Source organism: Notolabrus celidotus, chromosome 10 (assembly GCF_009762535.1).
Source record: "Notolabrus celidotus isolate fNotCel1 chromosome 10, fNotCel1.pri, whole genome shotgun sequence".
Lineage (NCBI taxonomy): Eukaryota > Metazoa > Chordata > Actinopteri > Labriformes > Labridae > Notolabrus > Notolabrus celidotus.
This window is the reverse complement of record NC_048281.1, coordinates 32286432-32301770: the sequence shown is the minus strand read 5'-3', so window position 1 is coordinate 32301770 and position 15339 is coordinate 32286432. Positions and strand designations below refer to the sequence as shown.

Below are 15339 nucleotides of genomic sequence, written 5' to 3'. Positions count from 1 at the left end.
TATCTTCCTCCTGTTGATATAATCTGCTGGGGAAAGATTTGTCATTGCTGACCGAAAGGAGAGAGGACAGATTTTGTTAGCCTCAGAGATGCATTAAAGAGTATAAAAACAAGGGAGGGACTCACCTGGTGGCTCATGATACAATGCTTGATACATGGATACTTTCACAAGGCAGTGAATCTAGGATAATAAATATATTGTGGGTGTCATGACCCGTCTCACAAGACATATGAAAAAGAAGGGAAATGCACGGTCAACAAGACGATGTACTAAAATGTACAAAGAAGAAGAAGTGTGTTCGTCAGGAAATCAGTGTGTCAGTTGTTTGCGAGTGTAAGCATGTTGGATGGTGTGAAAAAAACTACAAAGATGGCCGAAGATGACTAAACAAAACCACACTGACATGTGGAGATCCCTGCAGCCTGTTGCACCAGCTGTGTGTAAATTCAAACGTAGCCTAGTTTGAACGCAATGTCTCATTTAGGATGGAGTTTACACTCTACTTGAGTTTTGGGCGTTGCACCAGCTGAGATGGTTCCAACGTCAGCCTAAGTTACATCTTAATTCTTACACTTAGCTCCTAGTTGGTGTAAAGTCCTCTGTAGAGTACATCGGCTGCCATGGCGCGTCGTTCTGAAAGGTGGGATGATTTGTTCATAGCTGGTTCTCCCAGCTATATTACATTGGCAACGTGATATCTGTGAGAGATTACATCCTTTGGAAAAATGTGATGACCAAGATTTCCTCTTGAGTATTAACATATGTTGTAGTTGATCATTTTACCACTCAATGTCACTTATTATACACACACGGTAGATTAAGGATTCAGGCTTTAGTTATCACCTTACTTTAGTTTGTTTCAGCTGTTCCTCAGTTCTGAGACGATTAGGCATGAAAGATAACAATGCATCAAAATCTGTGCTTTCCTCTGATTGGCTGCTGGAAGTGTAAACGTCACATCAGATAGTTTTTTTGATTAGTTTGAGTGTTACGGTCTACTAGTTGAGATGAACCTTACGTCTCTGTGGTGAAACCAAACAATGACACAACTTAAAGCTCGGGTTGGCAGTCTCGGGAAAACTAGCATGAATTTGAATGTAGCATTTCCTCAGGACTCCGTCTAACCCCTCCCCTCCTCCCTCTGAGCTCCTCCAAAACGACGCCCCCCCTGCTCACATGCACCAGCGCCGCTGACTTGCGACCATATGATGGTGACTGATTCAAAACCGGTCCTCACCAAAACATTATCATAGTGAAAGTTAAAAACACAAACAAACATGGCTGCTGTTAGCACTCACAACTATCATGCTAGCATTATCCAGTTGTACTGGTGACACGATATCAGGAGAAAAGTTATAACACATATATAATACTGTAACAACTCTACTGTTTGTTAAACCTGTTCAGTGTAGATGTTCTTAATTCCTACAGTGTTGACGGTCAGTGAAGGCATCAGGAGATGTGTAGAGTGTGTGAGCGGGAGAGAGGAGAGACAAGAGGAGAAGTTCTTCATTCATTCAAACATTGATTGTTGTTTTGTTGGTTGGTGTGATCACGGCCGACAGTGACCGGTTATTAAAGATCAACGTGTTCACGAATCGGCACGTCATCACTACAGCGTCCGGATGGACGCTACAATACATCTACATTTCTGTAGGACTTAGTAAATGTCATTAATTCTTCTGCTTGTCAGAGCCCCGTGGTGAGAGCTTTTTAGACTCTGATCCGGACTACAGTCCTGAGCAAAGCACCTCATCGGGTCAGAGGGGACAGGCCTGAGGTCGAGCGAGAGGGGCAGTCAGTAGAGTCAGGGGAAGTAGAGGCAGGAGACGGGGAGTGAACACCGGGGAAATGTACGCGCAGGAGGCGGGCAGAACGGCAGGACGGGATTTGAATGGTTTAAAAGTTTGGCACCCAAAAAAGGCTGATTGGTTGGTGTTTTCTCAGGTTTACTCCGGCTGTAGATAGCAGCTTTTCTTCGCTCTTTTTTAAGAACACATCATGTATTGATTGCCATCAGGACATAAAGATCATTTTAACCAGTATAACAAAAAGTGGATCTAAATGTGATTACCAACCCCAGCTTTAAGTTACAAACTAACTAGTTTCAACGTCTGGTTTAGTGAGGACTTTACACTCTAACTTAGAACACAACTTACACACAGCTGGTGCAACAGGCTGCTGAGGAGGATGAGACTGGGAAGACTGGCCAGGTTCTCCCAGGTGCAGCGAAACTCCGCCCACCATCGACCTGCAGAGAGACAAAACACAGATCCAGCAAAGGGGCAGAAAGAAAACGTTGGTTGGTCCCACTGAGATGAATCAATGTTCATGTTTTTAGTCTGCAGATTAAATAACAGAACTATAAAACAGCTGATTATACCTCCAACAGCTACAGCAGGGTCTTCTTCAGTCAGCTCTCATTCCTCTGTAGCCTTCAGTCAAACCTCTGTCATATGAGCCTCGCTGTAAGTCCTGTCAGCTTATAGCACACAGGAATGCATGTCCTGCTCATTGTCTATAAACCGGGCAGTAATTGTCACATAGGACGGCACAGTCTGTGGAGGTGAGGGCATCGCTTCCTGAAGGTTGAGAGCACCCTCCACCTTTCTTTTCAACTCTGAACGACCTTACCTTCTTCTTCTTCTTTGGCCAATATCTCCCTCCTGGTGATCCATAATTATATTTCACAAGTCAGGACGGTATCGTTCTGCAGAATCAGTCTCTGCTTGGTGTTATTATTTCACATTATTATGTCTTTGTTGTCAGACTCGTATATTGCGGTCGTAACTAGAACCTAAACTCTTTAAACGTCAGCTCTGAACTCTTCCTACTTGTCAAAGCGGATCAGACGCACGTCACATCATCAGCCGTGACGTCGTCGTAAAGATCAGACGCCGCTCTGATCCTTAAACGTATTGTTTAATCAGTGTGCAAAATCAGCTGTCATCTGATCTGCAGGCACAAAATGTTTCCATATTGTTGCTTCTCCTTCTCTTTTCTTCCATCCATCCCACTCCGGGCATACTCACACACTCACTTATGCACACACACCCTCTCACACCGCACACACACACACACACACACACACACACACACACACACACACACACACACACACATACACACACACACACACACACCCACACAAGCTGTGTATCTCTAACTATAGTCAGACTCAAGGCGACTGACATTACTGGCATTGCACGGATCGTTCGCTGGTGCAGCTGCTTTTTCAGAGCTCGAGCTGCTCAATCCTCTGGCCTTGCACTACCTCTCCCACCCCCTCTCTCTCTCTCTCTCTCTCTCTCTCTCTCTCTCTCTCTCTCTCTCTCTCTCTCTCTCTCTCTCTCTCTCTCTCTCTCTCTCTCTCTCTCTCTCTCTCTCTCTCTCTCTCTCTCTCTCTCTTGCTCATCCACCCAGCACCCCTCCTCCTCCTCCTCCTCCTCTCACCCAGCTCTTCCAGAGGATGACTTCACGCTCTGGAAGAGGGAAGCAGCGGCAGCAGCGGCAGCAGCAGCAGGGCTGAAAACTACAGTGGCTACGCTGCGTTAGCATCTGAGATCTCTTCTCAGCAAGCGTGTCTTACGATCAACCAGGAACCCCAGCTGCAGAACAGAAAGAGTCCAAACAAAGGAGAGGGGAGAGGTACTGAGAAGGAATTTGTGGGGTTGAGGAAGTGAAGAAGGAAAGGGTTGAAGAAGAAGAAGAGGAGGAAGAAGCAACCAGGAGAAGGGAGGTTGAAAGTTTGATTGTTGCTGCGATGGAGTCATGCGCTGGCTCGGCGTGTGGAGCCGGCTGTGAAGACACTCTGGATTTAAAAGGATGACAGCTCAAGAGACGGGAGAAGAAGAAGAAGAAGACAGAGGAAAAGGGCTCGGACTCGCTGAAGGGGGGGAGAGCGCGCTGGAGGAAAACAGCTGAGCTCCAGACGTCCGCATTTCACTGTTATTGGAAACATGTTGCTGAGAGGCTGTGATGATTCGCAGTCCTGTTCCTGCTCCTGCTACCTTTCTGTGTGTGCGTCTGTGTGCAGAGTTAAAACAAACAATGCCTCCTCTGCTGCCGGAGTGTGAAACCTCAAAACAGACAAACCACAAAACCCACAACTGAGCAGACTGAGATGTGACTGACTGAAGCCTCTCTGGGTTTGATTGAAGCTGTCTGTGGGCTCAGGCGAGCTCGGTGATTGTCTGCTTGAGACCGGGATCACAGTGTCTGAAGACAGACTGTGCTGAAAATCAATTCGTCATTTCGCTTCGTCTCTGCTTGCTGGGTTACGCCAGTGAGTACTAATCCTGCTTCGAATCAGCCGGGCTGCTTTTGAAAGTGTTGACAGGAAGACGAGACAGGTTCACCTTTTCCTTCTGTGCCCGGGACTTTGATTTCCGATCGGCAGTCCCCCGAGGTTCACCTCGAGTTTAGTTTTAAATACAAGAAATATTAGAGCAGGCATGACATCCTCGAAGAAACCTAAAACCAATGTTCTCAAATTAAATTTACTTCCACACGCTGCATTCAAAGGATATGACATGCATCCTTGTTCCTACTTTCTGGAGACGTCCTGAATGCATTTAACTCATTTACAAAATATACAACCATTAGGATTCACTCTACAGTCTTAAATTTAATTTGCACAGGTCTTGAATATTTCCCCATCCTTACTAAGAACTTGTTTGCTTGGATTGGACACCTGTGACACATTAGGTGAGACTTCTGCAGCTCTGATGTTGCCTGCAGGAGGCCGTTTACCATTAAACATGTTGCAAACAGCGTCACTGCAGCTTCTGAAAGTAGCTGCTAGTGACTTTGATAAACTTAAACAAATAATCTTTCTCTAAATTGTCTCTAAACTTCTTGTTACTGATGTTCATCCAGTCCAGCTGCTGCAGAAATCATCTTCTTGCTAATTACAGATGCAGACAGTTTAAAAGGATTGTCATTATTTTATCTCTAAAGTTTAAAATGTTAAATGTTTTTAAAGCAGACTGAACACATTTGAGGAAGATGCATCAGCTTTCAGATGCTTTGACTGATTTGACTTTTGTTCTGAATTCATGACATGTTGTCATCTTTTAGAACGCTGTGTTGGTCGCCTGTGAGTTTGTTGGAACGTGTTGCTGCCGATCTCGACCAGGACACACTTGTAAAAGAGATTCTTAATCTCAATGTAGTTTTCCTGGTTAAATACAAAAATTAAGTAATAAAATAAATAATAATAATTGTTAAAAGTTGCATTTAGATTAAATTAAAATCATATTCAAAAGGAGAGACATTGTGCCTCGACCTGCAGAACTCTAGCTTCTTTTTGCAGCCGTCAGATGAAACCAAAACATGAAAATATCTTTATTAACCTTCAGTAATTACAAGCAAATTCTGCATGCATTAAAATTATTATCACAAATTATACTAACACTGTATTTAATCCCAGAACAGAGCACTCACAGGTTCCCTAAAAGTAATAAAAGAAATACTTAAGTGAGGTATTAAAAAACAAACGATGACTTTGATTTGTAAATTGATAAAAACAGTGAAATACTCTCTATAAATCAATATTTCTAATGAGGCAGAGGAGCTTTCTCTCTCTCTTATGTTTCTAATCTGGTATTAAGTGATTTTAATGTGAGCGTTATGTGTCTTAATTTGTATCATAAAAGGTGCTTTGAGCTCTGTTGTGTTTTTAAGACGATAACTCCAAACAAACTTCATGCTTGATTTGGATTTTATTATAAGAAAAGGAGAACATGAAAGCTGTCCTTGTTTTCTCTCCTCAAGAAGAAGACAACACTGAAATTGATTTTTCAGTAAAACATGAACTCCCTGTTTATCCTTGTATTTATTCTCTCTGTGCTTTCACTCAAACCTCATCCAGCAGCTTCTCTTTTACTCGTCTTTCACACCCTTAAAACAGACACCAACCTTCCCTCTCTCCTCTCGCAGGTGCACAGGAAGATCCGGGAGGACTCGGACATGGCCCAGGACTCCCTGCAGTGCCTGGCCCAGCTGGCCTCCATGCACGGGCCTATCTTCCCAGATGAGAGCGCGCAGGTATCGTACCTGGCCCACCTGGTGGAGGGTCTGCTCAGCATGATCAACGGGTGAGTGCGTTTGTCCTCAGCTCTTTACTCGGAGCTCTGTTAGGGGCTCTGTGTGACGCAGGTTAAGGTAGACGTGTGTGTTGGAGTGTGTGAAGCCTTGTTAGCGGCTCGGCTGTGTGAACAGTGAGGGTCGGCTGTCTGCGGCTGAAGTCAGGACTCAAATGTCTGGATGACTGTTGGGTTCAGTGTCATCGTGTTGGAGCAGACGTTCATGGCGCCCAGAGAATGATCGATGACTGTTTTTCACTGCAGCCTGTCAGCGAGGCATCGAGTGAAATTATTCACATTTTGCTCAAACATTTATCTTCTTCTTTGGACATACATTATCTGAAATGTTTATTCCTTGACTTACATGAAGCACAAATGAGCATTTCCATTTTATTGGAGTTTATTTTGGTGTCGTCATGCTTTTATTTAGAGGATAGGATCGAGCAGGACACAGGGAGGAGAGAGCAGGGGCTGAAATGCAGTGAAGGGCCGTCTGCTTCAAGGGTCATACCCTCTGTTAGTGCAGCGTGTGTTTGTTTTAATGTTTCATTGTTTACTGATCATTTGAATTTTTAGTTTTTTATACATTTTGTATATTTGTAAAGCACTTTGAGCTGCATTTAATGTCATGACAAGTGCTTTATAAAAACAATTTATTATAATATTTATTTTAACTGCAAGATAAAACCGGCGCCCCAAAACAGCATTTTTATTTTGAGTGTTTCAGCATGAAGATGTTTTTCCACTTCAACCCAGAATGTGTGTTCATCGGCTGCCTGCCTGATTTTTTATTAACAAAGGAGAGATGTTAGAAATCACATTTGAGAGTACAGTACTCGTCTAGTCTGTAACATACTGACACATTAATGTGACTGCTAGAGCTGCAGTTACTGGTTGATAATCTAAAAACAAAATGAATCAGGTCTTATTGTTCTAAATCATTAACTTGTTGAAGATAAACACAGATGATCTGATAATCTACAACTGTCCTGTTTCTTTATGCAATTAAGTTCAAGCTTGTTTTATGAGCAGAGTATTATTTTAACTGCAAGAGATGCAGAGTTTTTAATTTACAACATCAGTCTTAGAATGTAAGGATTAATCAGTGACGGGTTTTTCTAAACAGAGCAGCAGTAGAACATGTTTGTTTGTTGACACACTGGATTCACAGTAGGATCCATTTTCAAATGCAAACATATTAATTGTGATTTTAATTGTATTCAAAGTAACTTTTTTCTACATGTGACACTAAAACTCAGTCATGAGTTGCAGATTTTTAAAACTTTTTATTTTATGAATCTTTTAAAACATTAAGATACAAAAAGTTAAGAACTTAGAGGGACACGCAGATATGAGTTCACAAGGTGATCAATACAGGAAGGCACAAACTCATGAGAGATAATGCACATGTTGCATACTTGATCATACATAGTCAACAGCACTTATCAAAACAGACGTTACAAAGTGCTTTACATCATAAAAATAACAAAATAATAATGAATAAAGAAAGATAGGGAGACATATTGAACTAGCAAGACATATGGAGTTTAAAAGAAACAACTTAAAGCTCCTGTGAGGAGTTTTTGAGTGGTCATGAAATGGACTGAAAAGAACAGTGATGCCTCTTTATGATCTAGAAAAGCAAACAAGATTGTTAAAAAAGGTATTGATCATTTCCGTTTTGTTATTTTAAAGCCTGAAATCACTGTGAGAGGGTAGGTGTCAGATGAGGTGATGGACAGCACGTCACGAAAAACCCTTTTTCTTTTTTTTTTTCAAAGATCTTTTTATTTAGATTTTGACACATTACAAAAAAAAGATCAGTGCAAACAATTCAAGAAAGTGACGTTTTTGTATAAGAAACATATTAAGTAAATGAATAATTTTTTTTTTAAAAAGCCAATAATATGTGATAGTAACTTAAAATAAAAGATTGACAAGTACTCAAACAGGAAAATAAAGAATAGTGAAATTACAATACGATGAGTAGGTGAATATCAAAAAATAATAATAATTAAAAAAGATAAAAGAGCAATAAGTATAGAAAAAAAACAAAAAAAAACAAATATACATCCATATATATCCAGATACCGAAAAACCCTTTTTCTGCAGTAAATATTCTTAATGAGTGAAATAGTTGACTGTTAGTTGAAAGCAGGAGGAGATAACATAATTTACACATGTACAGGACAAAATAAGCAAGATCACTTAGTGCACAGGGGGGCACCAAAGTCAACACAAACAGAAAGTTCCTCACAGGAGCTTTAAAGCAACAGCTTTTTAATTTTTAAAAAATTTATAATTTGCTTTCTGATTTTGTATGGGTGAAGGGTAACAAAAGTTCCAACAAAACATGTGTTAAAAAGGTTTGAACCTGTAAGGTTGTATGAACAATATTGACACAATAAAGTATAAAAAAAAATAGAAGAATACAAATAAAGCAACAGCTGAGTAAAAGTTAACCTCCTAAAAACAATTCAAAAAATTAAAAATCTGTAAAACAAATTAAGAAGAATCAAAGAAAACCATTAATAGAAATAAATACAGCATCATGGATAAATCATAATATTACAAGAAGGCCTTTCAATGAAGAATATGTTCTCAGACGTGATTTAAAAGAAGATAATGATGCTGCTAGTCTGAGATCCTAAGTCGAGGAGCCTCACCAGCGAACGCTCGGTCACCTTTAGTTTTAAAGTTTGAGACGGGAACTTTAAGGAGGTTCCTGCCTGTCATGAAAGATCTTTGTCCCTGGCTAAATAAACACACCGCTCTTCACTCCATTCTTTTTGGAGCCGTATTAAAAAGAGAATTCACTGTAGAACACTTTTTCCTGAAGCCAGTATTTTGTAATGGCCTTGTAATATTTACTCAGTCCATATGGGATACGTCAGAGGTAAAGCAAGGTGCATGTACTGATTGTGAGTTCTTTCTTTTAGGTAATTGTTGCTATGATAATTTGATAATCTACAAAACTTCAAAGTGTTTAAGGAGACAACAGATGAAACTAATGCAGAACTTGAGGTTTGAAAGCAGCTCCTCCTGAGATGCTGGGACTCCTGTTCATTATGAGACATTAATGATGAATAATGAGGGTGTTTTTTTAAATTAAATACATCCTTGGTAATAAAAAACAATCCTGTTTCCTCAACAAGCAAAAAAAGAGAAAGATTTTCTTCATTATTTCAACACAAATCACTCTGAAGGATTTGTAGAAGATAAAAGATTAAACAAAAAGGACATGTAATCTCTGGTAGTGCAGATTTGGATTATGTATTAAATCTTCATGTTTGTACATTTAATCAGAATCTAATGCTTTAACCTGAGCTGACTGTTTCACCTGAGCACAGAGCAGAACTCAGGGAACAGGATCACTGAGAGATTATCTCCTTACAGCGTCTCAAGGATTTCATGTTTCTCAAACCCAGAGACTCAACAAGTGACAGAGCCCGACGTCAGCTGCAGAGTGACTCATGCTGTGCCATCTCTGCTGTATTTACAGGAAGTAATTACTTGTTGAGTCTGTGTTTTTAATGGCCTCTGAATCCAGCATCTGCTCGCTCGACGGGAAGCTGGCTGCAGAGAAGAGCTCGTCTTCCAGCGCGGAGTTAACCACTAACTCACGCTTCTCGGTTTCCTCTCGTTTAAAGTAAATCAGATTATATCTTTCTGCTTCTGACACTGACATTTCATGTTTTTTATTTTCAAACAACCTCTCAGAGATCGGTGGATGTAGCGTGTGTGCGTGTTTAAGTGAATCAAAGTGTGCTATCATCAATCATCCCTCCTTTTATCTCACACAGACCTCGTCTAACCACTGAAATCAAACTCATGTGGACTGATTCATGAGCTCTCGATTGAAGCTCTGCAGGTTTAAAAAAGAAAAACAACACTATGAGGAAATTGTTGCATGACTCTCACTAACATTATAACCAAATTTCATTTTTTAATAACCTGACCTTTGGAGCATGAGAGAGAAAAGACAGTTTTACAAACAGGAGTCTAAACATATTGAGGATAACTTTGAGCAATTGCTGCATTTATGGTTGTGCTTAACGGAGGATAAATATGCCCCCACGGCCTGGTCCATCAGTCGCGGGGCGCGGGTGGGGAGTGGTCGGGGGGGCGGGGGGGATTGGCCCTGCCCCCTCCGTCCTTCCCCCACTCCAGCGCGCCGGTTGGCGGGCTCTGGTCCGGGTCCTGCCCGGCTGCCTGGCTGTCTGCTCCTGGTGCTGGGCCCCCTCGGCCCTGGTGGCTCCTTTGGCTCTGTCTTGGGGGGCTGTGGGGGCGGTGTTATGGAGGTATTCCTTGGGGGGGCTGCGGGATCTCTCCCCCCTCGCCCCCCTTTCCTCCTGCTGGGTGACCCTGGGGTCGCCCTGGGTGCCCTGGCGGTACCTGTTTGCTTCCAGTCTGGGTCCTTGGCTTGTCCCCTGGCCTGGGTCTCCCGCGGCGCGTTGGGTCCTTCGGCCTGACTGCTCTCGCGGCCCGGGTACCGGGCTGAACCGCTCGGCTGATCTGACCCAAGTGGTATCATCTGCACCAGTGGTGGTCTTGTCACCAAAAAGCCAAAAAAACCCTAACAGGCTTGCCGAGTGGCCCTCCACAGAAAATAATCAACACAAAGACAAAGCATCAATGTAAATGTTGTTAATGTAATTACACCGCCCAACCACTAAAAAAAGAAGGGGCCCCAGTGAGCCTTAAACACTAGTTTCCACCCAACATTAGACAGAAGAAGAAGACGGCATTGAACAGCCAATCAAGTCGCAGGGTGAGAGGTAGGCGGGGCTTAAAGGCATTTGGAGCTGATTGTAAACACAGCTGAGACGAAGGACAGCGACACTGAAGAAAACTCAAAACCTAGTCGTTAGTCTGACACTGAGTCGACTCTGCGTTAACTATTAACTTCATACACTTCATTAAATATACTTACAGGATGAAGGTAAAGGAAGAGCACAGAGGCAACTTCTGCTGTGCATTTCTAACACGTTTAATGTCCACCGTGACCGTAGTGTTGGAGCTATTTACAATGTTTCCTATATTTGATTATTTGTACTTTAATCAATTGATTGATTGATTGTTATTTCATTTAAGGTAATTAACTTTGATGCCATAGGGGTATTAGTATATTTCGTTACTCACTTTTGTAGGTTGGTAGTTCTGCACCAGGTGATGTCTACATATATGGGTAGGTAAGATAGGAGGTGCAGACACCAGGAATGGTGAAAGATTTTTTACCGGGAGATTCGAAAGAGACGCTACCTTTTGTTTGAGCGAAGCTTTTGTTAAACAATAAACCACCAAGAGACTGAATACTTAATAATACTTAAGTTTAAATAGCGCTTTTCAATAACTCAAAGACGCTTTACAAGAGAGACAATAAATAAATACAATAAAGACATATAAGACAAGCAGACGACAAGGGAAGAGGTGGAATAGTTAATGTGTGGGGAATGCCTGTTTGAAAAGGTAAGTTTTTAACTGTTTCTTAAATGAATGAAGTGAGTCAGAAGCACGGATGTGTGGGGGGAGAGCGTTCCAGAGGGTGGGGGCGGCTATGGCAAAGGCCCGGTCCCCCAAGGTACTTGGCTGGACATTGACACTTTTTTGGACACCGTGTAAGATCCACTCTCCCCGTGCCCCGTGGCTGGGTTTTAATTTGAGATTTAAGTTTTGTAAGTTGACCAAGTCAAATAACCATTACACGTAGTACAACTGATCACTGAACGATCGTGATGCATTCACTGCACTGTGGGAAACAACACCACTCTAACTGTAACCTTTAGTAATCTTAAAGGGGAGTGCACAACTCAAAACAATACTCTATAAACTGATACACAGAATACAGTTTGATATGTCTTTGTTGTAAATTTAAATCAAGTTATGGAAATAACCTCAACCTGAGGAAAAATAAGAATCTACAAACTAAAACTTCACAAAAATCTCATCTTACATTAAAGACCTGCTTCCTCTTAGCACCATCAGAAATTATGGATTCAAGAAGCTGATCAGAAAACTAAATCCAGATACAAACTGACTGTCTTCAACTTTCACTCAGAAGCAAAAATCTGCCTTTAAATTTAAATGAAATAATGATCTGATATTTATCATGATAACATCATTTTCAATATTGCCCAGCACTACACACAAGGTATGATTTCTTTCATATGTGACAAGAAAACTCACGATAAAAAACAAAAACATGTTTCTAAAAGGAGGAAACAGTAGGTATATATCAAGTCTTTCCCCCCTTTTTTAATATAATTTCAATAAAATGTACAAAGACTTGAAAACTAAATACTTCAACAAACAAACTCAATCAAATCCTCTTCAAATGATCGCCCTCACATCCTGTGGAGGTGTGATGTTCGATCTACGAGCAGACAGAGAGTCAGACGTCTACATCTAAAATTATCCAACATCCAATCAAGAAATCAACGACCTCTCCCCGGGTTGAAGACTTAATAACACCACTTTTAAAAACCTGAGCTGAGTGGAAGCTGTACCTTTCATAAGTTAACCAGATTACGACTCCAGATGATTCATGCCTGACGTGGTTTCACAGACATTAGACTTGAATCGGCGTGGGCAGGTGTGTGGCGTCAAAGAACCTGAGCCGCCGCAGAGCCTCTCGGTGCAGCGGTGACTCTGTTTGCAGAGGTCGCATGAAGAAATAGATTTTATGCTGAGTAACAAAACCAGACGTGTGCGCCTGTGGTCTGCCACACAGGTGGCTTTTTGTGGAGTCTTATTGATTGTCCCTGTGAGCTGTGCGGGGACTCGGTGTGTGTGTTCGGGGCCTCAGGAAGACACATTAGAGGAGATTTGAGCTCTGTTTATAGCCGCTGGGTAACGGGGACAGCTACCTCAGGGTTTGAGAGGAGCTGTGTTTTCGACTTAACGGGTACAACCAAGACGAGGCCGACAGTCTTGACCCATTTATCTTTTATAATCAGTGAGGAGGTCATAAAATATCTCATGATTATAGACTCCCATTGACCTTCAGGCAGCCGTACAGTCCTTTATTTCAACCTGGAGCAGCTGCTTTAATTATTCTCTGCACTTAATCAAAATAAGGACTGAACTGACTCATGGCTGCAGAACTGAGAGGAGAGAGAGCACATTAACATCCTTCATGGTCTAACTCTCACTGTAGGAAACACATTTAGATTCATTTAAAGCTGCTGTGAGGAACTTGAGGTTTGTGTTGGTTTTGGCGCCCCCTGTGGGCAAAGATGTACATTGCATCACTTTGCTGATTTTATCCTCTTCATGCCACGGTGTTATTTTCTGAAAAACAAACACACCCTGCTCTCTTTTAACTTTCAAATGTGTCTTATTGTGAATGTTAAAAATTCTGGCGTTGAAAATATTAATATATAATTGTCACTGATGGTTTTGTTTGCTTTTGTACATCATAAAGACTCTTAGTTTAAATTTCAGCCTGTTTCACACCCAGTTAAATATTCTCACAGGATTTTTAATGTGACGGTTTGATTTTAAAATGCATTGAAAACATGATTTTATTTAAAAGATAGTAAAAGCAACAACATACCTTCTTTTAAAGCTCCTGTGAGAGTTTTGAGCTGGTGATGAAACAGACTGAAATTAATAAAGATTCCTCTTTGTGGCCTTTAAAAGCAAATAAGACCACCAGCAAGAAGTCTGAGCATTTATATCTCTTTATTTTTAATGTCTGAAACCACTGCAGGTGGGGGACGGCTAATTAGCTAACAGTACGCTGCAGATACAGACCTTTTGTGCATTACCTATGTTGACTATTAAAAGAAAGCTGTTGTCAGAAAACCTTACTTATGCATGCTTTAAACTTGCTCTAATGGAAGTGACCACATAACTCCTGTTCTTGCTGACCTTCACTGGCTACCAGTTAGTTTTACAATTGATTTTAAGATTGTATTACTTGTTTTTAAAGCCCTACATGGTCAAGACCTCTTAACTCCTTATGCTCCCAATCATTGTTTAAGATCCTCTGGCAGAAACCGTCTTTATGTTCCTGAATCTCGACTCGGGTCTCCAATGTTTGGTACTCCTTACCAGATGATCTTAGGTTAGCTGAATCTGTGTCCTCTTTTAACTCCTCACTAAAAATGTCCTTCTTCGTAAGGCTTACTCTGAACTGCTGTGCCAATAATACTTAATTTGTTTATTTTAACTTCATGATATTACAGTTTTATCAGCTTGCTTTAGCCTTGTTTTTTTAAAGTATGTCTGTATGGCACCTTGTAACTCTGGTTTTGAAAGGTGCATTACAAATAAATGTATTATTACTTGTACATGCACAGAACAAAACCAGCAAAAAGGTAAGACTTAGACTTTGCCAACAGGGGGCGCCAAAATCAATGCAACCCAGAAGTCTCTCACAGGAGCTTTAAAGCTGTTTTATTTATAAAGCAAGATCTGGTCTTTATAAGTCAAACCTTTTAAAGATGAGTCTTGAAAAAGGGGGGGGTGTCATAAATTCTGGGATGTCTAACATCAAGGCAATTATTCAGGCTAACACAGTACTTTCTTATCTTTAATTTGAAGAAGAAAAAAAGGCATTTACTGATATTAACTCTTTAAATTAAAACAGGGGATAAAAGCTTGCTACAGAAAACTTGAGTTCATTCTTTAAGAAATGTACTGGGGGAAACCACAGGGATTAGGACCTTTTATTTAGGGACAGTAGAGGCTACATATCTTTGGAGCCACACAAGATTTCACATGAATTAAACTGTTCAAACTAGCATAACTCGTGATTACATCCCTGCTAAGAATTAGAGAACAATCTGAGTCTCTGCCACCTGTGGATACTTGAACGTTCTCAGTATTTGGTGCTAAATCACATTTGTGTGAAACGTTGATGAAAAAGAAGGTTTAAAAGAGAAATATTGGTGTTAAAGAGAACTGTGTGTGTGTGTGTCTTAAAGTCACACACACACAGAAGACATATGTTGTGTTCATTTGTGGGTGTGTCCGTCAGTAAAGTGGTTCTGATCTGAATTAAGGGCCCGCGCTCGCATGTATAAATAACTGAGACTCACTTTAATGTGCACACGAGCTTGTTGTTGGAGCACATGACCCAGTGAGTAAGGGTCTCTCTCTCTCTCTCTCTCTCCCTTTCTCTCTCACTCTCTTTCTCTCTCTTCCCGCCTCTCCTGCTCGGTCTGTAATCACCTATTCTTGGAGCTTTTTTCCTATTGCCTCATCGCAGAGGCATGCAGAGAGGGATGGCAGATCTGCAGTGATTGAA

The 15339-nt window shown here is 41.2% G+C and overlaps 1 protein-coding gene across 1 annotated transcript in view; it reads left to right on the top strand.

Moving 5' to 3' along the window:
* Window positions 1-15339, top strand: part of xpo4 (exportin 4) — an 84009-nt gene that overhangs the window by 39686 nt on the left and 28984 nt on the right. Inside the window, exon 8 of the mRNA XM_034693793.1 lies at window positions 5941-6098. Within this exon, the coding sequence (XP_034549684.1) occupies window positions 5941-6098 (158 nt within the window). The remainder of the gene's footprint in view (window positions 1-5940; window positions 6099-15339) is intronic.